Source organism: Diabrotica undecimpunctata, chromosome 3 (assembly GCF_040954645.1).
Source record: "Diabrotica undecimpunctata isolate CICGRU chromosome 3, icDiaUnde3, whole genome shotgun sequence".
In the NCBI taxonomy this organism is placed as follows: Eukaryota; Metazoa; Arthropoda; class Insecta; order Coleoptera; family Chrysomelidae; genus Diabrotica; species Diabrotica undecimpunctata.
In genome coordinates this window covers 119,135,384-119,163,283 of record NC_092805.1, presented here as the reverse complement: position 1 = coordinate 119,163,283, position 27,900 = coordinate 119,135,384, and the positions used below count along the sequence as shown (strand labels likewise).

The 27,900-nt window shown below is 31.1% G+C and overlaps 2 protein-coding genes across 14 annotated transcripts in view; one reads left to right on the top strand and one right to left on the bottom strand.

Moving 5' to 3' along the window:
- Nucleotides 1–6,449, top strand: part of shep (RNA binding motif single stranded interacting protein alan shepard) — a 327,333-nt gene extending 320,884 nt beyond the window's left edge. For all 11 annotated transcript variants that reach the window (XM_072526760.1, XM_072526759.1, XM_072526758.1 and 8 more), the window contains one exon: nt 378–6,449. In XM_072526760.1, the coding sequence (XP_072382861.1) occupies nt 378–545 (168 nt within the window). In that variant the 3' untranslated portion in view covers nt 546–6,449. The remainder of the gene's footprint in view (nt 1–377) is intronic.
- The window catches only part of LOC140437304 (condensin complex subunit 3-like), a 58,149-nt gene continuing 34,808 nt past the window's right edge, over nt 4,560–27,900 (bottom strand). The window contains exons 13-14 of one of the 3 annotated variants that reach the window (XM_072526749.1): nt 27,613–27,897; nt 4,560–19,206 (exon numbers count right to left, since the gene is read on the bottom strand). In XM_072526749.1, the coding sequence (XP_072382850.1) occupies nt 19,154–19,206; nt 27,613–27,897 (338 nt within the window). In that variant the 3' untranslated portion in view covers nt 4,560–19,153. Of the gene's footprint in view, nt 27,898–27,900 lie in introns of all 3 variants that reach the window. The other 2 variants (XM_072526748.1, XM_072526747.1) reach the window with 2 other exon arrangements.

Below are 27,900 nucleotides of genomic sequence, written 5' to 3'. Positions count from 1 at the left end.
ACACATTTTTCAATAAAATGCTTTGTTTATGAGTTATTTGTAAAAAAATAAATGTTTTTTTGCTAGAAGTATATTTTTTCAAGTGCGAATAACTCAATAAGTATTGTTCTAGCGAAAAAAATTATATTTTTTGTTTAAAATTTGATTACCTATCGATTGCCGGCATCCTAAGATGGGGTGCCAACCGTCCTAGGGGTAGAAGCACACATCGATACCATATAACTTACGTTTTTTGAGTAATTTGTTACCAACTTTCAAAGATTCAGACAAATCAATGCAATTATAAAAAAATAGAGGGAACATGCCACTGTAACTGGACTATGTATCAAAAAGTATTATTATTGATTTTGGTTTATGTATATATGTATTATTTTTAGCTCACAACACAAATGGGAGCAATGCAGATAAGTACGGGATCATACATCTCCCCTCAATATTCGTACTACCCATCAATAGTACACGCTGTTCCAGTCGATTCTGAACACACTTCCAACGCAGCAAGTCCAGAAGATCCATACCAAGCGTACCAAGGGCCCCCCAAGTAATTTTTATCCAATTGTTGTTTTGGAACTTTTTTGTGACATCCCATTTGAAAATTGCTGCAAATCTTTAATTTTTTAGAAAGATGAAGGCATTAAGAATGCCTGATTTATAATAGAGTAGTTAATTTATGAATATAGAGTTTTGGCAATTTTTGAATCGGTCTGAGAAGTCGTGTTTAAAAATTGCGACTGAGTTGTACGATAGTTATTTTACTGCTGAGTCATTTGAATGTTCGGGGAGGTAATATTACTTGAAAATGATTACAAAAACTAAAAGTTGGCATAAATAACAATTGAGTACAGACCAAAAAATTAGTAAAATCAACATTTGGTAAGAAAATACATGGAAATTTAAACATTATACCATATATGAGTTGTTTGTATGTAGTTAGTTCTCACTTGTCTGAGAATTAAGAAGTGAAGATATTGTTACGATTCCACTCGATAATAGTAATGATAAGCTCACAATTTGAAAACAGAAAGCAACTAATATGTCATAAATTCTGTGTCTATTTTCGTTTCAAGCGTCAAGATTAACTTTACTAATGCTGTGTGTAGACAAATGTACATATTTTATAGTACCTTTTTTATTTAAAATTTTTCTGTTGTATTTTGATGTCATAATAAGCATACCAACTAAAAAACTGTACAAGAAACTTTTTACAAGCAATTCATAACTAAAAACAACTTTTAGTTTTGTATTAGCAATTTTCACGATAATATTACACAGCTCCTAATTTTTGTTTACAAAAAATTTATTGTTACACGATACAAAAAAAGGACTGAACTATGTGTAAAGTAGATATTTTTGATACAGTATGTTCCTAGTTTGACAACTAAAATTGTATTAAAAATATGTCTTCTGAACTTATATCTGTGTTGGGAAAATGCGCCTGAATTTAACAAGTATTTCGATGCAATTGGTACTACACATCTATGAATGCCAATCGACTAAGTGCTACAGTTGTTTCAGTACTTAATATAAATGGTATACCAGATTGGTGCACACGGCCAGTCAAAAATTTATTTTTTTATTCTCTTGGTACTTATTTTTAATGTTTTCGTATATACTTATCTATCTGGAGAGCTAATAAATCATTATTACTTATCATAGAACCATATTAATGTGTTTCTGGTAAATGTGGCTTCATATAACTCCTGGTCATTATCTCTAGTCATGAAACTTCGAATAATCAACTCTTAACCATATTAGCCGTTACAGTTTCTTTTTCGTACTGGATGACTTTCCCTTGTATTATTTCATTTCCTGTGTAACAATTCTTAATACCTTAATACTCGATATAACTGCAAAATTTTGATAATGTGTAGTTAAAATCGATGAGATAATTCACTCCAGTAAATCCACCGGACATAGTATGTTTTTAATATCGTTACATTATTTTTAGAAGATGAGATCAGTTGGTAAAAACTATAAAGAAAATTTATCCTGTTCTTGTTTAGTTTGGATTAACTTGTAGAATGCAATTTTAACAAAATGTATTTTATTATTGTTTAAAAAATATGCATTTATTTACATCAAGATACCGAGTATATACATAAACATATTTTTTAATGTAAACACGTCAAAGTATACATGCCTACCGTCTCGTTGGATTTTAGGATGTGTGTAGCAATTGTGTTTTTGACAAGATATTTAGACTTAAGAACAACTGTACATAATGTTTTTTAGACAGAGCATTTTCTAGCACAGGTCTTTTTCCAAAACGTAGGAGAAAACTAGGATAGTAACTACATAGTTTTACACATTGTAAAAAGTAATATTGAATGAAAAAAAAAACGACTTTTCTACATACAGCAGTGAAATGTGTATTGATCTTCCCTAGCCAAAATGGCTTAGAATAGGTAAAATTAGTATTTTATTTTTTGATGAAGATCTACATAGACATATAGGTAGTTGTTTTAAACACTACATGTAAAAGATACTGCTCATAATCAAATTAATTCTTCCTAAATCAACATCTATAAAATTTTACTTCCACTAAAAAATTGTCGTTATATATATTTATTTTATACACAATCTTTATACTTTATTTATTTTGACCTGTTTCATCGTTATCGTAATAATTTTTAAAGCTATCTTTCCGAATGTCGCGTCAGGGATAGGTATCATTACCAACTTACACTGGTCAGTACATTCAATTGTTTACATATCTGCCCTGGTCCGTAAAACCATTCATATCTGTCGCGAGAACAGAAAGAATTATCTATATTTAACATATCACAGGGTTGTTTGTTGTATTTAGTGGGAAGAACTATTTTTTTTAATTTAGTAATATTAATACATATACATATTATAATTTTTACTTTGTCTGATAGAACTATCATACAATAATAATAATTATATTCTCGTCTGCAAGTATAAACCTTAATATTAAAGGTTTATATTACAATTTGTAGATTATTTTCAAGGATGTGTGAAAAAAACTGAAATAACAAACAACTTTACATTATTAAGAAACTTATAGTGATGAACAAATCGGATCTGATGTAGTTAAGTATGTCCAATCCAAAATTATTTAAGCGGAATTCGGACGTTCAAAAAGTTATACATAAAGAAATTGAATAAGGGAAGAGCTTATGTATCTCAAAGAAATAAACAAATATGCTAACAGGCTTGCTACGTGGGTATTGTGGATTCTCGATTCGCTCTGAAGTTTGTTTTTATATAAAATTAATTTATTCAGATAAACATTTACACATATAATTACTATACGATGGTCTAGTAATTATTTGCTTAAAATATGTACAGAATGAATCTATCTATCTACATGTTTATACGTCCTAGAAAAAGTATCCCCATCGCTAAGAAAAAATGCATTTTTTTCCCTTCCCATTCGTATGAATATGAGAATATCTAAAATGGCTTATGTCGTAGATATAATTTTACCCTTTTTGTTAATGTGACCAATATAATTAATTTTCCAGGGACTACGTATTTAAAGCTGAATATCTGCAGACAGACCAATTTAACAAGATGACCGAACGAATTTAGTCATTGTCTACAGATAGAAAAATTAGAAAAATATGAAATATATAAAACATCTTTTTTCAGAAGCCAGAGTATCGTAGAATCGTCGTATTGTACTCGTTTATCATATGCCTCGTTTTCCCACTTCTGTTGTCATCCATCTCGTTCCATCATATTTCTTAGGATCGTCTCTTAAACTCTTTTTTCTATCTTGCATTCCACGAATACAATAACTCGGAGGAAGAGGAAACGGTTTTAAAATAATAACATGAAAATGGCAGATAGAAAGTTTTTACTAAGCAGGGCAGAAATGAAATTGATGTTTAATATATAAACGAGTAGGATTACATAACACCCCCTAGCACGTTTTATGTGTCTTATGTACAAATGCCTTATATTAAAAAATCTATCTTAAAATAATATTAACTATACTTTGCGGCATTTACAAAACTATTGTTTTAAGATATACTCAAATTCGCAAATACGAACCAAGTTCTATTGAAGGATACAGGAAAGACTAATTAAAGAAAAAAACGTGACTAGGTAGTTATTTATTTCACTTTGATGGACCTACACTGACTAGAAGGCATTTGATATTGTAATATACTCAATTTTAATTATTTGAATATTTATATAAGAAATTATTTTTGTTATTATTCTTTACCTCGATTGTTGTCAATTATAAGCTCGAAATTTTGTCATTATAGCAATTATTGACACCGTAGAATAATAAAATAAAACTTATATGGTATATAACTTATGATAAATAGAGGTGCGGTGCAACTTTGCAAGCTGCCACTTCATTACTTCTTTCTGTAACGGTGGTAGATCGCCGCTAAGTATAACGTCCAATTATTTTAGTTGAATGGTCGGTTGGTTGTGGCCCAAGCGATGAACGGATTTTCACCGGGTACACTGTTAATGGAATTCTTTGAAACGCAAACAACAGTTCGTTGGTTGTGGTATCCTTTTGTCCTTTTTGACACAATTTTCTGATTTCTTTTTCAGTGTCAGAAATTCGTTTCCTGTACGATACTTTTTAAAACTAGAAGGGATAGTTCGTTAAAATAATAAAGAAATAAATCTATTTTTGATTTTATTTTGTTTATTGCTGATATTTCGTTTTTAAAATAGAACCTGTGAATTATTCATCGAATTATATTTTTGTCACCTTTACTTAATACAACTTTGTATCCGGCATTTGGTTTCTGTTTTATTAATTTTTTTATTTTCTTAACGAAACACTCTCATGAGACGAAAAGTTCAGTACTATTCCTTTCCGTGTTTTTTAATAAACATACAGACTCCTGTCAGGACCACTGTGGACTTGCATTTAGGTATTAGAAAGCATATTCGCAATAGGAAGCTTATTTGCTGTATAGAAATGAAATTTTATTTTCAGCCTGCACAAACCTAAAATCAACAATTTTGTCTTTTGACCAAGTAATGACTCGATAAAATCTGGATGTCACTTCTGGTGTCATATATTTTGTGGTTAGATACAGTTTCGTCTAATTTGTTTATTGGCGTATTTTTTTTTTCAAACTGGCACACGAGTAAGTAGGAAATAGTAACAAAAATATATTTTTCGTTGTCTTGACTAAAAATGGTGAATAACATTTCGTGTGATACCCAAAAATACAAATGTTAACATAAGATTTGATATTTTATGATTTTCGTAATGGTACATTCTACAAAATTATCTTTGCAGTTTTTGTGTGAAGAAAGACTGCCATATACATGTTATACAATTGTTGAAAGCAAAAAAATGCGAAGTATACACATTTTGTAGATTTGTTTAGAGGGTAGAAAAAAGACAAGATGTTTTATTCTTTTGAGATTTTTTAATATGTCGCGAAACAGAAATTATAACACACAAGAAAAATTTAGAATCATAACTTTTTATCCATGTTAAGATTTGATCTGAAAAAATACCAAAATAAAAGATTTTGTCTTACTGATTACGTATGTGCCAATATAAATAGTCTTATACTCTTGCAAACTTTTTATTATTTTAACTACGATAATGGTGGAACTTATGAAAATTTTACAAAGAGTTGACGCAACCTACATAGCTTTAAAAAAATTATAAATTTTCCATGTTATTGAGATTTCTTGAGGTTAAAAGCACATTTATATCGAATGGTACAATTCTGTTAATTGTTTTACCCAATTCAAAAATGTTAACCCTTGATAAATGGTAATTATATTATATAATGGTAATGTCTCAAAAAACAAGCGAAAAAATCGTTTTACTATAATTTGTAATCCTACATTATACAAGAGTGCTTTAGTGACTGACAACCATGATATCACTTGGTCTAGGAACACATATATATATATATATATATATATATATATATATATAAGCCGTATGAGCAGAAAATTTTATGTTCATATATCGTGAGTTAAAAGATGACTTTCAAATTTAATCATTATTTCGTTGCTATCAACAATATAAACATTGTATATGATCATAAAGACAATTTATGAAATTATTACCCGTTTAACTCGGATTATACTGAAAGTTTCTTTGCGCACCTTTGATTCTAGAATGTCCTACACATATCGTTTGCATATTTAGGAAGCCCACCACTACACGATATACCAATAACATATTGAAATGCATATTTTAGAGATTGGCGGTGGTTTTTCAACAACTTTTTGTTATGCGAGACTTTTTTTATTATTTGTAAGTGTGTTAATAATGATCTTAAAAACATTGTATGTCGTAAGATTAAAAAACTTTTTAATTCATTGTCTAATAAAAAAATTTATTAAAACTTGTATAGGCATACCCCAAATGAGTAATTTTTGTTTCCGTCATTGTTCTCATAAATTTTTAATCTATTTGCATTTGTTTTATTATTTTTTTGGTACTTATAAAGATAAATAAATTTCTTGAATTTTAACAATAAGTATATTTATTTCTATAATGTATTAAAACGAATTAGTCGCATACTAAATAAAAATGAGCGCACATTTCAACATTGGCAAAATTAATAGAGTATTACTAAAGAAGCAACTACAGTTTTAAGTCAATACCTTTATAATTTTTTTCGCATAAATAAAATTTGTTACTGATTGTGTCTGGTGATGATTAAATAACCAGTTAATGGACTTTTATTTGTGCGATGTGGGGCATGATAACAACTGGAACCAGAATTTGATATTGTAAAGTATGAGGAGCTCGGCGACCTATAAGCAAAATTGTGTGAAAAGTCAATGACTCGGGATAGAGGCATGTGATGCATGACAACTACCGCAAAGGTTTAACATTGCAGTAAACTAGACTACATTTGAAGTTTTGTATATAAGATCTTTGATGTTAGGAGTACGTGTTACAGAGCAGTTTTATATAATGCTTAAATGTGTGTGCCTCTCAAGTATATGCGTCTTTTGTGTTAATATAATAGAAAAAAAAAGCACATTTCTAACGACAATAATAATTTTGAACTTACGAATATATGTTATATATATTTCATTCTTTTTATCCTAAATGACTATATTTAGTCGTTTCATCATCATATTATTTGTGGTTTGCTGTCAACTCTTTGTACATGTTTCTGGTGTAATTTGTTGCGACATTCCAATGTCTTAATATTTGTTAATAATATTCTCTATTTATTCAGAAAATTTATCATTTTTTCGTTTTAAAACGTTTCCCAATTTTTGTACAGTTATGTTAGAGATGGAGTATGTACAGTGCAATTTTTTGTTTTATTTTATTAGATTTATTTATAATTTTAAAAAATAATATATATTTATTGGGATTCTTTTAAAATGGACTGAGTATTATTTATTTACAAGAAATCCAGTAGATGAACTTGGTGAAGTGAAGCTGTGATTTTTGTATTTTTTCAGTTTTATGTGTATAGTTGTGTGTAGAGATGATTAAATGAGGTATTCCCGGTTTATTTACTGGACATTAATTTTGATAATTTCATAATGATGTGACATAGCTTTTGATAAAAAATGTTGGTCGGTATCTGACATACTTATTGATTTATATTTGTGTTCCCAAAAGGACTGATATTGACGAAACCAAATGGTTTATTCGTTTAGATTCTGATTTAAGCCTACATATTTATTTCTATAGCTAATTTTAGAGAATTATTTGTTAAATTTGTCCAATTCAAACTTATCTAAATATATTTATGGGAATTTATATAGCTTCAGGTTCAAGAATGACCAACGTGGTGCTCTTTGTACATCACTACCAAACAAAATCAATTTCTGTTTATACGCCTTCTTTCTAATCAGTGAAAATACATGCCTAAAGCACTTTTCAATCAAATTGAAACTTGGTATTTAGGAAAATTTGAAATTTAGCTGTTTTTATCTTTCTATCATTTGTTTTTTTTTTAATATTACCAATGATTATATTTGTCTACATAAGAAAAAATGGCGTTGGATCTGTGAGTGCTGGACCATGTTTAAATGAGGTCCTAGAATCTCAATAACATTATAAATAACGCCCTTTTTTGAACTAGAACATCACCTGTTGTTTGCTCCTTGTTAATAATCATTTCTTCAGATCATGTGTCGTCATATATTCTATTTTACCTTAGTCTGTATGTTGTCATTAAGATTTTTTTAACTATAAGCAATTCATTCGCATTCCCATTCTTTTTCATCGAGTTAATTTAAGTATTGTCACATTTTCGTGAACTATAAATGATGCTATCTTAAATTATATTACAATCATAATTGTATTTACATTATGTACAATGTGGGCTTAAAAATAAAATAGCTTTATTTTGATGAGATTTTAGGTAATTTATTTATTGTTAACGTATTTAATTCGTCCGTCTTTTAAAAGTACTTTCCTTGTTAAATGGGATAAGAGAAGGACATAATATTGAATAAAAAATCTAAATCAGTAAGTATAACTGTTTCGTCAGGCAATTGATGTAAGAAACTTCACATAAGAAAGATATTGTGCCTTTTCAGATTGTCCACAGGGATATACTGAAAAATATTTTATATATTTTTTTAACTCGGTGTATTCTTAAAAAACCGATACTAAATTTTTACCTTATAGTTGTTTATGTGTTGTAGGCGATTTGTGAATGTTCTCTTCAGTTTCATTTTTATTTTGTGTGTGCACCTTTCATCGACAAATGTCTTCGACGTTTTCGCCATCCGTTAGAAATAAATTTTACTGCTATAAATATTAAGGCACTTAGCCCGCGAAAATTTACAATCTATGTAGTATTATAGTGTTTCCAAAAGTAATTGAAATTTAAAAAACCGCTTGCAATAAAAATACTTTATTAACAAACTACTTCAAAAATTTTAATATAAAATTCAAATAGTTTACAGGATAATTACCGACAATTACGACGAGAGAGAAAAAGAGAAATAAATAAATTGCTGGTGTGGGAACGTAAAATTCTTCGAATGATATATGGCCCTTGCAGAGACAGCGTGACAAACGAATGGAGGGGCAGATACAATAACGAGATAGTCTCTATTCGGAAAAGAAAATCTAGTCAGATATATAAAGGCCAATAGACTCAGATGGGCAGGCATGTGATACGCAATAACGACAATCGCCTTATAAACAATGTGTTCTGGGAAAGGCCAGAGGGAAGAAGGTCTGTAGGGCGGCCTAGAAAAAGGTGGAAAGATGCAGTCAAAGAAGGTCTAGAGAAAATGGGAGTGCGACAATGGGAATTAGTGGCACAAGACCGAAAAACATGGAAGGCGATAGTAAACGCGGCAAAGACTCACGAAGTGTTGTAGCGCCATTGATGATAATTACCGACCGTGAAACCCAAAAGATCAGTCAAATAGTGACTAGCGCAAATTACAACATTTATGATTAGGTTATTGTAACTTAGTAAACCGGTATTCAATGAGAATATCATAATTAATACTGAAAGTAAAATGATATACGCTTTATATTATTAGTGTGTGAAATATTACTTCTGGTAGAACCCACCAGTTTGGTTATTTGAATTATTACTAAAAAAAGCAAATGTAGTTGGATTATAAAACATTTTTTTTATGGCAGATGGCGAATTTTTGATTGGTACTTTTAGAAATACTATACCAAAATTAGTAATACTCTAATATTAAACAAGCTACGGTAACCAACGGTTATTAAACAGATTATATAAAAAGTTGCACATTTTGAAAGCAAAAGTATTAACCAATTATATCTACACAATTTTCAAAATTAGGTAAGACTGAAGTTATTTCCTTGCGACCGTTTTGTGTTTTTTTAATTCTGTGTTGGGAACCACATTTAAATCTTAGAAGTACGTTTCGACCTTCAGGTCGAAACCGTTTTGCTTCGTGCTTTAAATTGTGGAGAGAGACTGTGGAAACAGGTTGGAATTTTGATAGGAAAAAGTAAAAATTAACACACTACATAATTTGGAATTTATTAGAAGGAAGTATTATCGAATTATCAAATAACCAAGACGAACACTCTAGGTTACTTTATGTTTTTATCATCTATTTTTTAAGTAAAAAATTTTAAATCAATAGAAAAGGATGCTGCAAAAGCACAAAACAGAATCATTTTTTTAAAAACATTTGTAAAGAATTAAAATTTAGGTCATTTTATAAAATATATTGTTAACAATTTGTTCTTAAATTAACATGTATTATCACAGCGCTTGCCTACTGTACTATTTAAAACACATCATCTATGACTTTTTGATTAACGAAAGTGGGAAATATAACATAAATATGTTAATAAGCAATACTCATGTTATTACGAACCAATGACGTATATTAATTGTACCGAGAAATTGTCGAAGCAACAAATAGAGAGATAACAACAAAACCCACCTGTTTCTAGAAAATTACAGAAATAACGTATTTATTTCTTTAAATTCGTGTAGATATTAATGTCGATGAGAGATGTACGAAGTGGAGGTCAGGGTAGAATAAAAAAAGGCACATTATAACTACTGCTATTGCAGAGCGTGTCTCTTAACACCCTCCATCCAAAGTTTTTGTATGTAACATAGCTACATGTTCTAGGAGACTATGGGCTCTTGTTTACAAAGAGCCGCGATAAAAATATATAAACACTAAGCTTTGTTTCGTATGAAATGTCTTAGGAATTTGAAAAAAATCGCCCGGCATATTTGGTTGTAGAGTTTCTTATTTTGGATTTGACCATTAAATTTTTGTTAGAATATTATATTGTAAGTTGGCGTTCATTTTGAACGTTAAAAAATTATAAAATTTAAAAATACATGTATGTAGAAAAAACTGGACTTGAGGTGAAGGTGACATTTCGAAGATTACTTACTATTCTCTTATTGATGGATTGGGTTTATATAGTCGTATACTTACTGCTACATTTAATGGAAATGTTAGAATTTGTGATGCGATATACAAACCTAGTCGTCTATAAAGTTCTTCTAATCTTATAGCCACTCCCAACATTTCCAAGCGATATAATTAGTTGCAACATTAGTATGAGACAGCATTCTCATAGAAGAAAGTGCTTTGCCGGGAAATTTCCAACTTCAAATATTTAAAATGGTGAGAATGATTTAAAATAACAAATTTTGTGGCCTTATTTGAAACGTACTAGATCCATTCTCCAGTCCAAATAGCGTGTGTCTCCAATCATGCAATATAACATCAAGCATATTAATAAACATTAAAAGTATTACAAACTAATCCGTACTAAGAAAACCTGTATCATGAAGGTTAATATGGTGAACAAATTAGAAGACTTCGAGATGTGATCATATCATAGAATGCTCAAAATATCATGGATTCAACGCATCTCAGACATAGAAGTCTTTAATAGGATAGTTCTTGGCGAAGGTGACTTGACGAAGATGAGAAAACTTGAATATGGGGCATATAATGAAAGGGAGCAGATACTGGATACTACAGTTAACACTCAACGGAAAAATCGAGGGAAAAAGGGGAATTGGTAATAAGATATATTCATGACTCCGGAACCTTCGTCAATGGACTAGCTTATCAGCAGATGAATTGTGACATGCCGTGCAAGATCGAGAACAATATCGGCAAATAATAATGGAAGCTACCCACGTCTAATTTGGGCATGGTACTCAAAGAAGAATCTGTACTAGCATTTAAATACGTTATCGATCGTTGGGTAATATGTTGACTACCATATTCGCTATCCTTGCTTTATTAAGTTTTTAAGTCATGAAGTTCTCCTTCTTCCAAGACCACCTTTACCTTAGATCTTTCACTGTATGATGAGATGCAAAAGTTTATATTTTCAAGGTACCTCATAATGTGACTGAAGTATTCCAACTTGGGTCTTTTTAATATATTAGTCTGACTCTGTCGACCATTGAGGTATTTTAGTTCCAGTACGTGAGCAGAGAAGGCAAGGACAACCCAGAAGAACTTGTGGTACTATGTGGTACAGATGAAGAAATAAGAGACAGAGATCTGGAATATACCGAAAACGTTTTAAAGCGATAATTGAATATGATTGACTAGATTTTACTAAAAACCGAAATTATCATATAATTGTCAGGACACTTTTGGTAATGTAGGTAATAATTAAATATAAAATTAAACCGGCTTTATTTTAATTAATTTTACTACAGTAATCTAATTCCATAATAAATTACTTTAAACAAAATCTATTAAAACAACAGTATTTTCTAGATCATTAACAAGCTTTGCAAAAATATAGACTTTATAATGACAATATTTGGTGTCTACGTTTAGTACAACTAAAATTATATACAAAGTGTTTACATTTATTAATACTAGAACAACTTGCCTTAGCTATACATGTATTTGAACAATATTTTAAACTATTTTTGAACTTATGGTTTACAGAGATAAACTTCACACTGTCAATAACATGATAAAAACATAATTTGACATTTTTCTAGATATATGAAACAAAGTTTAGTGAAACAGCTAAAGCCAAATATTGCATTGAGTATTGACGTTTATTTGTGAAGGTTTACACTAACACAACTGATTTAAAGAATCAGTTTTATTTTCATACACAAGATACCGTATTCGATGGTATATTATTTTTAGTACCGTAATATCGAAGATTCGATCAGCGACTACCTATTTATAAATAAGTCATCTTACCGACAGTTTTCGGAGTTGAGCTGTAAAAATTAGTTTTTTGGACAAATGGCAGTCTCGTTTTTAACTGTATTTGAATAAATTTTGAGATCTAAAAGTACCAAAATTTGTATGTAAACAGAGAACAAGAAAAAAATTTCCATAACAAATACCATGAAATTACTTTTTTTGCAATAGAAACTATTTAGTGGTATATTTTCTTAATGAAATCCCTACACTCATCAGATGACTTTATTGTTCTAATTACGGAAAGTTTAAACACATTGTAGAAAACTTTTCTTGTCAATCAAATTTTACATCAAATTTTGGAAGTGAAATGCTCAAATTGTATGTCAAATACAGTGGGAAATGTCGTTTCAGATCGACTAATTTTTTAATCTCTGAAAGCTGGTCATCGTTGGAAGTAACTTCCAATTTGTAAAAAGTATGCTAGAAAGCATTTAGTTAAGGGTAGCTTCTAGCGTGTAGAATAGTTTCTAGATTTAAAAAATTAGGTAAGTCATAGAATTAAGAAATATTAGGTAGGATTCTAGATTAGAAAAACAAAAAAATAATTAAGGCCTTTCTCTTTTCGGATGGAATATTAGAGCAGTTTTTAGTTAGTGTTTATATTATATAGATATATTTAAAAAAAGCTGGAGGCTTGGTCATATTTCAGTGCAACATCTGTTTTTTATTGTATGATTTGGTTTTGAAAGATGACCAATTTTCAGTTGGTGTTTTTAGTCATGAAGGTGCACTGTCTAATATTCCATCGGAGAATTTAAAAAAATGAAATGCAAAAAAATCGTATAACTAAATGTTTTTTATTGTTATAAGTTTAAAGTGTATGTTTTTTGTTTTCTTTTTTTTTTGTATTGTAAGACTTTGTGTTGGTAAATATAATGTATTTGTCCAAATATTGTTTTTCTTTGATTGCACAATATTTTATATATATATATATATATATATATATATATATATATATATATATATATATATATATATATATATATATATATATATTATATTGGTATCGCCAATTAGTATAAGTATTAGTATATATTAGTATAAAATTGAATTCTGAATCAGAACAAAAGAATGAAAATGAAAAAAAAAAATGTTGAAAACATCTTAAAAGGGTAGCTAAATTGGTTGAAACAATCTTGAAATCAAATAACCAATAGATGTAGTTCAAGGGATCTCACCGGCCACAAAAGTGTAGCGGTATTCGTTATGGGTGAAACTTGAATAGGAAACTGCTCTCACTATAACTCGCTGATTCATTGGACCTAAGAAATGAGTAATACAGTATTATTAGATAAATAAATACAAAGATAATGAAACATTCACCTGATCTAATCAGCGTCATATTAATAATAATATAAATTTTAAACTATATTTTTTTAGGATTATGCATAACCGATGTAAATGGCAACGTAATTTCGCTTGGGCGATGCTAGCAGGGATGTGTATCACTGCCGGTCGCGGTGGATAGCTTTAAATTCGAGATTCAGAGTCGTTAGTGTTACTGTATTTACCATTTACAATACTATACTATACATACAAAAATTAACTCGTATAATAGTTGTATATGCAATGACATAAGACGGACATCCTGAAGTTTCATCTGCAGCTGTGTTAGACATTATTAAAGGCGTCATAGCAATGAATGGAGTCTACTTTAGGAAATATATCAGATTTGTTGGCCACATTGCATCGCAGTACGGGTAGGAAGTATCATCGCAGTACATAATATGACATGTAGGAAGTAGAAATTGGATGTGATATAATACAATAAAGTAAGAAGAAAATTTTTTGTCAAAATCAATTATGACAACATAACATCAAAATATCAACGGATGGGATGGGAATGAAAAGACGGGGTAGACCGACTATGGTCGGTGTTGCCAACTGGAAAATTCAAGAAAGGGACAGAGCAGAATGGCGCAGAAAGCTTGAGAAGGTCGAAGCCCTTTAGCAGTATGATGATGATGATTATCAAAACCATTATTTGATATAAATATAGTATTGTTTAAAATAACACCTGAAATGTATAATAACTTTGCACAGGCAGTCATATATCTCAGATTTGAACCAACTAACTAGTAACGAAAGCAAGACTAGTTATAGGCGCAGCGAAATATATTTTAAAAAATGTCGAAAAAAGAAATATTAGTATGTTCTTGGAGAACTAATACCGCTCTACCCAGAAGTTTTCGCTAATAGATGAAATTTGATATAGGAACATCAATTTTTGAGCTTAGATGCAGAGATACAGTTGGTTAAAAGAATACAAAAAAAATATCTTACAGATAAAAAATTCTTAACAATACAGTTATTTTCTTCTATAAACAAAACTCTGGAAGTATTTAGATAATTTGTAGTTACTCAATATTTCTAATGTAGCAGGCACATGTAAAGTTTTTAATAGTTCATATATTTGGGAGGATTCGCTTGATCAAAGAAATGTTTTAAACTAGTTCCTAAATCCATATTGTTATCATCAATGAATTTTTCTCCTGTGGAATTGATCGGTATGTTAATGATCTACCAAGAAGCTCAATATATAGTAGAATGATACTGTATTTATAGAAAAATTAATTTTACAATCGTAAAAAGAAACCAGAAACTTCGTTCTTGACAGAAATTAACTACGAAAATAAATGTGGGAAAGCAACAAATAATTCTGGATTTCAGGATCCCACATGTATGCTCATTGGATTATGATTTTGATCCATTAACAGTACTTTTTATATCTTATACTATCTTTGTCCAAAAGCTGTTTGGAAAATATTGACGAGAATTTGCCTTCTGCAATTTGACCAAGATAGATTTTTAAAGACATCAAAACCGGAGAAAATTTCTGACAGTTATTATTGGTTTATTTTTTTATGAGAAATATTTAAAGCAACAACGAAGGATAGCATAATAAGAAACGATATAATTAACAACCACCAACTAAATTATTTATGCAGAATGTTTGCAAGGGCCATTACGGGCCTTGCATGTGCAATTCTTTCTATCTCATGTGATATAATTTTAAGCGGGCGCTACGTAGTTCTAAGACAAAGTTTTTGTTTTAATCCCCTTAGTTTTTCGTTCTGGGATTGATAAAGCACTTTATTGTCGTTCAAACGTTACTGCGAATTGGTGCCACTGTGAATGAACACTTCATTAAATACTGGAACTTATGTAGACTATAGTACTGGTTTAAATAAACCGTTTTGTAGATAGCAATAATCTAACATGCAAATTTAAAATTTTATTTTTCGCTATAACTTTCATGTTTCTAAACATTTATGTATAAAAATTTACAACTGGGTACTTTTAACCCTTTCGATACTGTTGCCGTACAAGTACGATTTTCATTTGCAGCTTTGATGAGGGAGCGTCGTATTATTACGCAAATTAATCTTCATCGTTCAGGTTGTCCCGTAAATTTGTAGCGCCGTACTTTTTTAGGAATACCGTTTTCTGAAGTTTGTTTTGTAATAAGTATGCAATGCATTGTAAATGACTAAACAAAAAACGATTCTCCCACTTCTATTGAAAGAATATAAACTGAGCGACCGGTCTCGATCGGGAAGTGCAAAATTTTCTCGCCACAGTATACGGACCGCCCACAACCGATATTCCGCCCGTAGCGAAAGGAATACATATGAGAAATTATAATGTGATGCACATTTTGATAGAGATGATAGAGGGCGCCACATATGTGGCATAAATTTACACTTAACTTTTTTGCTCTTCAAGTTACCTGTATTTGTGACAAAAAATATTAAAGATACATTATTTAAAAAAAAGGGTATACCTGTTAATAACTTCAAAACTCAACAGTTTTCGAGATAATCGCATTTTACAAATCAGCTGCATAATTCTGATTTAACGCAATTACTCCAGGTAACGAAGGAAAAATAGAAAAAAACATCAATACTTCTGAATTATGGTATAAAATACCTTTAACTAAAGTTAATAGTTAACGAAATATTAAATAAAATAAATATATCAGCAGGATAATTAATAATAGGATTTTACATAAAACATTTACGTTTTATGTTAAATTAAAGCCATAATCAAAACATTTTGTTTACAAACCAAATTAAGAAATAATTAAACTAAATAACATAACTTTTTGTCAAAGTAAGTGTTCGATATGTCTAACATTTTCTTTAATTCATTTGTCAATATATTCCATAAAAAATCGTCTTATATTAAATAGCATCATTGGTTCTAAAGAGACTGCTGCAGTATTTATTCCTTCCCATAGTTGGTTGCGAATGTTTATGTGACTCTTATAGACACGTTGTTTTAATGCGTCCCAAACACCAAAATCTTGCGGATTAAATTCTGGGCTACGTGGTGGCTATAATGTATAACGGATGAATATATTCTTTTGGATACATATCCAAATTTTATGGTATATTATGGAACTACATCTTATTTGTCGCAGATGTTGATTAATGTATTAAACTGTGATATATCTCGTTTATTGGCTACTTATACACACACGGAATAACGTAGCGATGGCATTACTTATTTATATGATTACGTTACAGCTTACGAATAACTATAATTACATTTCGAACAAATGGACTATTAGGATTTACTAACGAACTAATATTATGTTGAACTAAATGGCCTTTGTGTTTACTATATTTATAATAATATCGGTTATTAGGCCAACGATGATGTTATTGTAAAAATGCTGAGTCCTTAGGTTAGATTTGTAGCAAAAGTATTATGAAACAAGACACATAATATGTGTTATTTAATACCTGTGCTCTAGTTTCTAATTGTCCTAATAAAAATGGGTAAACAATTTACGTAAAGAATAATAAGTATTCTTTTGTGATTTTTTACGAATTAAATAATTATAATATCTTACCACGTTGCCAAGGAATATGACTACCACGACCAATTCAACGTTCAGAAAAGTTATATTTAAGTATGTACTCACTGCCCTCTCTCTAGAATGTGGTGTACCATCTTGCATTCTTGCATAAACCACATATTTTGGGTTCTCAGAATTTTACAATAGAGAAAAAGTAATACAACGCCAGTATAGAACCTTAATAAGTGATAGAAAAGAGAAATTGAACATGATGACGGCTAACGTCTGAATACGGACGCGGCACCTAAAGAAGATGAAAGATTTTCTCCAATAAGACATTTAGCAGCCATAAAAAAGCATTTTGTGATGTTACATTATCATCTTTGAGTTGTTTTAATAAGAATAAACTATTAATTGTGCTTATCCACAGGTATTCAGTGCTTTACCGCACAAATATCACAACTAAGAATTATTATGCAGCTGACTTATAAAATGCGATTATCTCGAAAACGGTTGAATTTTGAAGTTATTAACAAGTATACCTTTTCTTTGTAAACATAATGTATCTTTAATATTTTTTAACACAAATAGGGCTAACTTAAAGAGCAAAAAAGTTAAGCGCAAATTTATGCCACACATGTGGTATATGTGGCGCCCTCTATCAGTTACATTAAAGTATATAGAAAATTTATAATTTATCCTACTCAAAAGCATCCAATTATTAATTTTTATTTTACATATATATGTACAAGCGTAAAAGTTATAGAAAAAAATAAAAAAAAATTCCACTTTAACACCCTGTATCTTTCTTAATATCAACATTTTATAAAAGCAAGTTGGCTTAAATCGTAATATTTTAAAGTGCAGAATTTACGGTTTCTGTTTGTACAATTATTTAAGGACCACCCTCTATATATCCGACTGATAGTGAGTTATGGATGTGAAACTTGGATATTGACTAAAAAAATCTGTAAAAAGCATGGACATATTTGAAAGAAAGGTACTGAGGCGACTACTGCGACCTATAAATAAGAAAATAGTTATGAAATATATAATAAAGAATCACCTCAGTATGGTCGCCTACAGCGTGCATTGTATTCAGGATGGAAGAAAACAGGCTTCCAAAAAACTGTTAAATGCAAGAATGAAGGGGGGAAGCAACTTATTGGGAGACCAAGAAAGCGATGGGAGGATGATATGGATGAGGAACGGAGATGCCTCCAACCTTGCCAGTCCCCTGTTGATCTTCTTCAGGTTCTCATGTCTAGCAAGTTTTGCGCAACCTGTGCCACTTCATCCCCGCGCCTTTTCCGTAGCCTTCCTTTTGCTCTTGCGCCCTGCATTTTACTATCTAGGTATCTTTCAGCCTTCATTTTCACTACATGACCAGCCTATCGAAGGCTCAGAAGTTTAATGAATTTTGAGATAGGTACCTCTTGAACATACTCGTAAGTTGAATCTAGAACGACATTAAAAACTATGCAACATTTACTTCCAAACCAGTACTCAAGATTGTAGAATTTTGAATTCTTAGTCAGATAAGCTTTTTTTCTTCCAGATAAAATGCAATAAAACACTGTACAAATATATAAAGTTTCTAATAAATTGTTTATATTACAGAATAAATAAAATAAATGTAATAATTAAATAAAAATAATTTGCACGGGAGTACCAGTTCTGGGAGATTTGTACAGAAATGCGGTTTTATACAAAGTACAACCATATTTATCATTGTATCATTTATATATTTCTAGAACTTCGTATCTTTTTTGTCAATAAATGTTTTCTACTTTCTAAAAAAATTTATAAAATTATTAAACATAGTCCTTCAAACTGAATTTGAATATTTTGTTGATGGTTAAATTTTAAGATATCTGAGATTGTAAATAATAAAGTTCATGTTTCATTTCAACTCCATTATATGTGTTTTAAATAGGAATACTAACGACGAGTTTTGTTATGTAAACGTGTCATATTAAAAAATTCAAAAAATATATTTAGCAGATAAATGATTTAAGGTTGTGTTGTTGTTTTTGAATACATTAATTAAGACTACAAAATAAAAGTAATATTAATATAATAAAAATAAAATTAATAAAAAAGAATAAAAATGTCGCTAATAGTACTGGTTCGGTGGAAAAGGATTTTTTACCATTATCAAACGAAGCCTTTTATAGTCGGAAGACATGTAGTCTGAGCCGAAGAATCGAGCATGATAAACGGAATCGCACAAAGAAAATAAGTGTGTAAACGGTGGAAATGGGAAAACACGTCCAGTTATATAGATGGAATGTTGCAAGATACTGAATGAGGTTTCAAGGACAAAATATAGATAGTGTTATATGCATAGCCTGTCCGGTATATATGGTAGTGTTTTTTTTAAATCTGAATACAATATGTTTGTATTTATTTTAAATAGTAGTATTAGTTGTTAACGTAACAGTTAGGTAATAAAAAATATATAATCCGCCAATAATCCATAAAGTATACATGTCATTCTGTTTGCTACGTCCGCGAGTGTAACATAATATTTAAATAATATTGTGTTAAATAAAAATCAGCAAAGAACATTTGCATAGAAAAGCGATGTGGGGAGATACAGTTCAATTAATGATGTTCTTCACAACGTTAAGATCAATTTAAGGGCACTTGGATCAGAAATGAGGCGATTCACGATATTGCCGGAAAACGACATAATTCGTGAAATACTTTTGAATTCCTATAAAGTGCAAAATCTAATTATTTTAATTTAAAATGAATAAGTGTTATCAAAGTTCGCCTCCACGTGGTGCACACTGGTTATCGCTAAATGAACTAGCAAAGACTGGCAGTCAAATAATCTTATGATCTTCTGACCATACACTCATTACCAATAAGAGAATATCAGAAAGCAAATGAACAACCAAACAAACGGATCTTCTCAGAATCAAACGAACTATATCCGAAAAATCTTGGACCCACGATGCACGATCCGAGTCTGTTATTTAAATATAGAAAGTATAAGCTACTCCAAGAGCCAGTACCTATCAAAATATTAAGAAATAACAACATTGAAATGGTCGCCCTACAGACGACACACTCAAAGATATAGAAAACACCGTTCTTGTCTCCAAATACATCCTTACAGTGCCACGAAAAGAAATTCCAAAGTTTTCTCCTTATATATTTTTTGAACGGACCTGTGTTCCTTTTTTAAAAGTCATTTTTTGTGGCTGAAAAGAAAGTTTTTGTGCTCTCAATAAATCGTATATTCACTTATAAAATAATGCTTGTTCAATTGATTGTAGTCCTTTTTGATTGTTGGCTGCTTTTTCGGAAAAGAAAAGTATTTGTTATAATGTTAAATATATCAAACATAATGATAAAAGTTCTATTCTGTATATCGAAGAAATTTTTGGCGTTCCGCGAAGTACGATATCCGATGGTTTGTAAAGATTTCGAGAAACTGGTTATTACTTGAGAAGACCTGCATAAGAAAGACCAAAAGCAACAAAGCCGTGGAAGATCGGTTTCTTAGACTTCAGCGCTTTGAGAGCAGACAGTTACTGCTACAGTTTGCTTTGACTAGAAGACTGGTAGATAATCATGGTACCATAGGTTCACCTGATACCATACGCAGATCAATTAAGCGAACAAAATGTATCACGTTGTGTACATGCTAACAATGAATACTAAGCTCAAGTTGGTCAATGCTCTTATTTTTTCCCATTGCTACAAAAGCAGCTGAAGTACGGCCTCTCAAAAAAATCGATAGGAGTAAGATCAAAGCCTTCGAAATGTGGGTCTATAGAAGAATCATACGCGTGTCCTGGACAGAACATAGAACCAACCTGTCAATTCTGGAAGAGCTTCGTATAAAAGACAGGCTATTAAAAAAAGTAAACCGAGCATACCTAATTTACTTTGGCCACTTATCTAGAAGAACAAGGGCCATGTAATTATTGGTAGTGGAAGGAAAGGTAGAAGACCGAAGACCAAGAGTTAGATCTCCAACTCGATGGCAGACCAACTGAAGACTCTGGTAGAAAAATCCCTACATGAAGCCATTCATATGACAAAGAATAGCAGCAAATGTAGACAACAAGCCAATATTTAAAGTGTCACCACGCCCTGATAAGCCCAGCTTATCGAAGACAACGCTTGTAATTCTCTCCTGCTAATGCAGATTGTGATGGAAGATTCAAGAAATCTTATGTTTAAGGACGAGTCTCGTTTTACGAGATATTCACCTCAGAGTAGCCAAATAGTGATATGCTTAATGTTGCTTCCGTCTAGAGTACAGTTTGGTGGTGGAGGTATAATGCTATGGGATGGTATTTCTTTATGAGCATATAAAGATCTTTTTATGGTTGGGGAGGTGGCCTAGGTGCTGATAGGTACATTAGAGAATGTCTGGAAGAACATGTAGCATCTTATATCATTTTGTAGGTGAAAATTTTCTCCTGATGCAGGATAATGCTCGACTGCACATAGCTAGGGTAACAAAGCAATATTTTACAGATGTTGGTATTCAGGTTCTAGCCTCATAGAAGTCCAGACCATAACCCCGTAAAGCATGCGTGGGACAATCTGGGATGAGTAATTGGGCAAAATTATGGCGATTTTGAAACTGTGGTACCGTTAGAACAGGCGCTGGTGAACGAGTGGAAACAAATACTGCAAAACGAGATTGCCGCTTTGATTCAGTGTATGCCAGAAACAAGAGATCTGTTATTCGAGCTCGAGGAGCAGATACTCGATTTTAATATCCATATTTTAGAAGACCACGAAAACGATGGAACGATAACTTACTGGAGGCACATTGAAAAACAGACAGAGTCATGTCTATATAAAAAGAAATAGAAGATATTTTAGAAGTATAATTATAATTTCGATTTGAAAAATATCTTACTCCGGAATAAAAAAAAATTGTACATTTTTGTTTTGTTGTTAAATTGGAACTTGTTTTTTATTTTATGATTTCTTAACGAACATATAATAAAAAATTATTGGAATTTAAGTTTTTCTAATACGCTTTTAATTCTACTTAAAATAAACTTAGCGTCCGGTTAATTTTGCGGAGCTGTGTATATGCAGCAGTGTTATTATAAAATCGTTATAGTAATAATTGTGTAACATTTTTACTATGTTAAGTTTCAAAACAATTTTAATTGTAGCTGATAGTGACATAAGATATTTTGTTATAAATTTTCATAATCGATATTCGTTTTCATAATTGATTCCATTCTATTAACTGGCCGGGGTCTATTTTGACCCCAAATCACAATTTTTGGTTGTTACTTTACAGATCTTAATTTTTAATCGACAGTCTTCCATCTATCTGTAGTTTATATATTGTATAGATAAAAAATTATGCCTACAAGAACATTTAACGGATAGATTAAATTTTAACTTCAATTTTATAGGCTGGGGTCTCCTAATACCCCGGCCAGCCTTTTATGTCGTATAAAATGAATTCTAATAAAGTTGTAATAATGTAGAAATCCCACAGATTTTACGGATTAGTACCGACTATGAGTGTACTATCGTTTTATGTAAGGGTTTTACATGTTTAAATGGGGAATTTATCCGTTACGAATGTTGGCAATCATCATGGTAATCTTTATCTTATCTGCAGCAGCGTGGGAAAGCTGCACAGATGTTGTATTGAACCAGATTCTGAGGTTCTTTAACCAAGATATTCTTCGTCCTGGACCTCGTTTACCAAATATTTTTCCTTGCAGGATGGCTTGAAGGAGAGCATATCTGGATTCATTCATTTGATGGTGGTCGGTACCTCTCGGTACTTATTCATTCTTCTGAGGACCTCCTCATTTGTGACTCGGTCAGTCCACGAGATCTTAAGCATTCTCTGATATAGCCACCTCTCAAATGCTTCCAGTTTTCTGCACATATCTTTGTTCAAGGTCCACGATTCAATACCAAAAAAAAGGACAGAGAAGACAGAAGATAAAATTTAACGAAATAATATAAATATATTGAGTTCCAGTGTCAGTTGGTTTCTTGTCTTATTTATGAATAGTGCATAAAATTATATATATATATATATATATATATATATATATATATATATATAGTGCATACGTTTCATTTATATCTAGCCGAAAGCAACTGAGTGAAGATGAACTTTTACGTTTACTTGAAAGTGATGATCCAGAGCTTGATATCAATAAGGATACAGCAAGTGATTATGAAGATGAAGACAATGTAACAGAGGTAGAAAAAGAAAATGGCCTTATTATTGATCAAAGCATAGAGCAAAATGAACCGACAGTTGATGACTCCCGAGCTTACCGGTATATGTATCTAAAGATGGAATTTAGTGGTAAAGGTTGCCAAAAATCACAAAAGTAAAACGCGCAAAGGCCAATTTCTTAGCCATTAGCCTAGGACTTACAAATTACAGTGATGATATATCAAGTATCCAAAAACGCTTTACTTTTGTTTTTTTTTTCAGACGAAATTCTAAACATAATTGTAATGGAAACTAATCGGAAGGCTCAAGCATATTACGATAAATGGAATAGTGGAAACCCAAATAAAACTAAAGTGTATGTTTGCATTGATTCTATAGCGATTCAAGCCTATATTGGAGTATTGCTTATACTTGAAGCTTTTCATAGATCGAAAGAGGCGATCGATATGCTTTGGTGTGACGATATTGCTCTGCCGTCCTATAATACCAGCTGCTATGTCTAGAGATAGGTTCAAATAAATAACTTCGTTTATACGTTTTGACAATTTTGAAACCAGACAAGAACGAAAATCAGTAGATAAACTGGTCCCAATAAGAGATGTATGTGATATTTTTATTTCTAATTGTAAGAAATCACTTAATCCAGGCGACCATCTGTGTGTATATATGCCTTTTAGAGGTAAAGCACCATTCCGAGTTTATATGAAGAGCAAATCTGACAGAGCAAACAGATTAAGATATGGGCCCTTGTGGACTGCTCTACTTCTTTTATTGTAAACAAGCAAATTTATTTGGGTTAAGTTTTTGAATTGCTAATAAGAAAACAAGCAAATTTTTAAATCTATTAATTTTTAGGAAAACAAGGTCCTAAGGCAGAAAAAGTTCAAGGCCAAAGAGTTGTCCTAGACTTGATAGACCATTTGGAAGGAGGGTTTGGAATAACAACTGACAATTTTTTTACGAGTTTACAACTTGCGGATAAGTTATGGGAGAACAATATAACTCTATGTGGAACTCTTCTAAAAAATAAAACCTTTATTCCAAGGGAGCTTCTACCAGCATCATATAAAACAGATTATTCAAGTATGTTTGCTTTTAGAAAACATCGAACGTTATAGTCTCTAATGTTCCAAAACCAAGAACTGCAGTCATCTTACTTTCAAGTGAGCATGTTGACGACAAAGTGGCTGGTGAAGAACACTCCTATAAACCTGAAATTATTCTACATTACAACAAAACGAAAGGAGCCGTCGATACAACCGATAAGTTAAAGAATATACGGTACAAAGAAAAATAAACCGTTGGCCGATGGCTATATCCTGTCATCTTATTGATGTCGCAGGTATTAATTCCTATAAATTGTGGTTACTAAAATATCCTGATTGGAAAAAGCACAAGATGAGTAACCGTAAAATGTATATTTTGGTACTGGGCAAGGAACTTATAAAGAAATGTATGTTTTCAGACGTTATAACAATAAGAACATCGAAAAGAATAAAAAGCGTCATATGGCAGATGTATTCCCAGAACTTTTGAATGTTACTGAGCGCAGAGTAGAACAAACAAAAAAATACAAGGGGGCGGTGCCATGTGTGTTGTAGAGGCAAAGACAGAAAAACTAGTAAAATATGTGTAAAATGTAACAATTTTGTACATTGTACAAATACTATGTAGTTGTTATTTAGTCTGTTAGCGTCGCAGTAGAATGTATTTTGTAGTAATGTGTATGCTTTAGTCTCATAAATGTTCAATACTATAAACATAATGTGTTACTGGTACAGTTTTTTTTCGTATAAGCATAGTTCACCCATTTAAGAATGGGGTCCGTTCAGACCCCGGCCCGTCTTTTGTGTAATATTTTGAGATTCGTCCGATGAAGGTTAAGCTATACGCGTTCTCTATAATATATTAATTTTTTGTTTGTTGAAAATATAAATCTTTGTTGAAAATATAAATCCATGATTTATGGCTATATGTGCGTATTCTACTTAAACCACAAAATCTAGAGTGTCATAAGCAATTACCAAAACGGTAATTCATTATAAATTAAAAATAAATACATTTTAAAATCACTTAAAATTTTTGTACTTAGATATCCTTGCCTATGTTTTGCGTTTTAAACTCCTTTTATGTCGTATACGAAGCCTTTTCGGACTGACTCTATCAGAACTATCATCACTAGCATGTCTCCGTTTGTTCCTAACTGTATCCCTGTCTGACTTAACATGTATCAAATCTGCCGTTTTTTTACCGATTTTATCGTTAGTTAATCTTCTTTTTTTGAATTTACTAACGATACTTCTGACAGTTGAAGAACGTCTATCTGTCGTAGATTTATTCTTTGTTTTAAGCGTTACATTATTGTTTTTACCATTGGGTATCTTTTTGGGCTTCTGTATAACAGTTTCAGAACTTGTTTCATCAGTTTCTGAATCAAGCACTGTGTGAAAAGTTTTTTTATTGCGCGTTGTTCGGTTTGTGGGGAACAATTCCTTACTTATTTTTTTATCATTTTTGTTTTGGTTCTTTGACAAATTTTTACTACTTTCGTTTGGACTACTTTCAGATTTTCTTGAATTATTAGGTGTTTTAGGACTGTTATTTGAATTTCTCTTTTTTGAAATTAACTGAGACATTATTTCATTGTATTTGTTTGCAACTTTTTCATTGTTCTTTCTTCTTGTACTTCTACTAGGACTAAGAGACGTAGAACCATTATCAGAACCATTATCATTGGTATTATTAACATTGTTATTTGGGGTAGTTTTAGTAATACTATTATTTTTCTGTTGATTTTTGCCAATTGATCTTATATTTGCATGAGGTGGTTCATTAGCCGAGGATAAAATCCTTTTACCTTTTGTATCTTCAGACCTGGTCTTCTCGTTAGTTGAATTATTACCTGATCCTGTCGATTTTCGAGCACGGGGTGTGTTTCTAGTAGAACGTAAATAGTTATTACTTTTACTATTATTTGCTACATTTTCCTTATTCTTGTTTTTGTCTAAGCTATTATTCTTTACAAATTTTGACTGTTTTTCAGTGTTTTTAGAACTTCTTGTTGGGCTAGTAACTGTAGAACTACTATTCGTAGTTGTACTGCTACGACTTTTTGCATTGGAATTTGCACTATCGATATCGTGACCCTTCCGTCTTGTACTTCTCACAGGAGTAGTAAATGAATTATTAGTAATGGACTTGGTATCCGTTTTTGAATTAGTGTTATTGCTGTTACTCTTATGTCCCGTATTTTTAGTCAAAATAGTTGCATCACTCTCCACATTACTGCTATGACCTTTATTTTTGGTACTTCTAACTACAGAACTATCATCTGTGCCAGACTTTTTATCTTTATTCAATTTTGAAGTGGTATCATTATTAGTATTACCTTTGTTTCTAGTATTTTTGAAAGGGCTGCTAGCAGTGGAACCTTCATCAGTTAAACACTTACTGTCATTTTTCGTTTCAGAAGATTCCTCATTAATAGGTTTATTTCGTCTACTTTTAATCGAACTGCTAGACAAAGAATTACTGACTTCAGAATTTGAAGCTTTAGATGATACATTTTCTTTTTGACTTCTAGTGCTTTTAAAAGAATTACTAGTTGTCAAACTTGAACCTGTATTATTATCGTCGTTTTTCTTTTTGTGTTTTTTGTTAATTTTATCGTTTCTTGTGTTGTTTATAATATGAGTTTTTAAATTATTACTTGTATTTTTCTTCCTAGTACTTTTAGTTGGGGTTCCACTCATAGAAATATCACTATTTGAACTACCATCCTTGTTCTTTTTTAAACTGCTTTCAATATTATTGTTACCCATAGATCTAGAACTCCTAGTTGAAGAACTACTGTCAATATTACGAATAATACGACTGTTGACCTTCGGACTAGGATTATTGTTAATGTTACCTTTATGCATATTTTTACTGTGTTTAATGTTAACATTCCGACCAAACCTACTCGATGGAGTAATGTTTACATACATTTTCATGTTCTGTTTACCTGAAGATACCTCAACATTGTTTGTTTTCGATGCTTTTTGTGATGCATTTCGTTTTCGTGGTTTGTTGATTTCACGATTATTTTCATTGCTCGAAGAGCTTTGAATGAAAAGGGAAGATTTGTTGTTACGTAAATTCCGTCTTATCTGCAACATATGGGTACTGATTCTACTGTTAGGAGTAATATTCACAACGATATCTTGATTCTTGCTCTTATCTAAATGTTCCTGCTCATCTTCACTTAAATCCGGAGTTCCCTTATCGCCAGTTCCAGAATGGGTGTTACCTA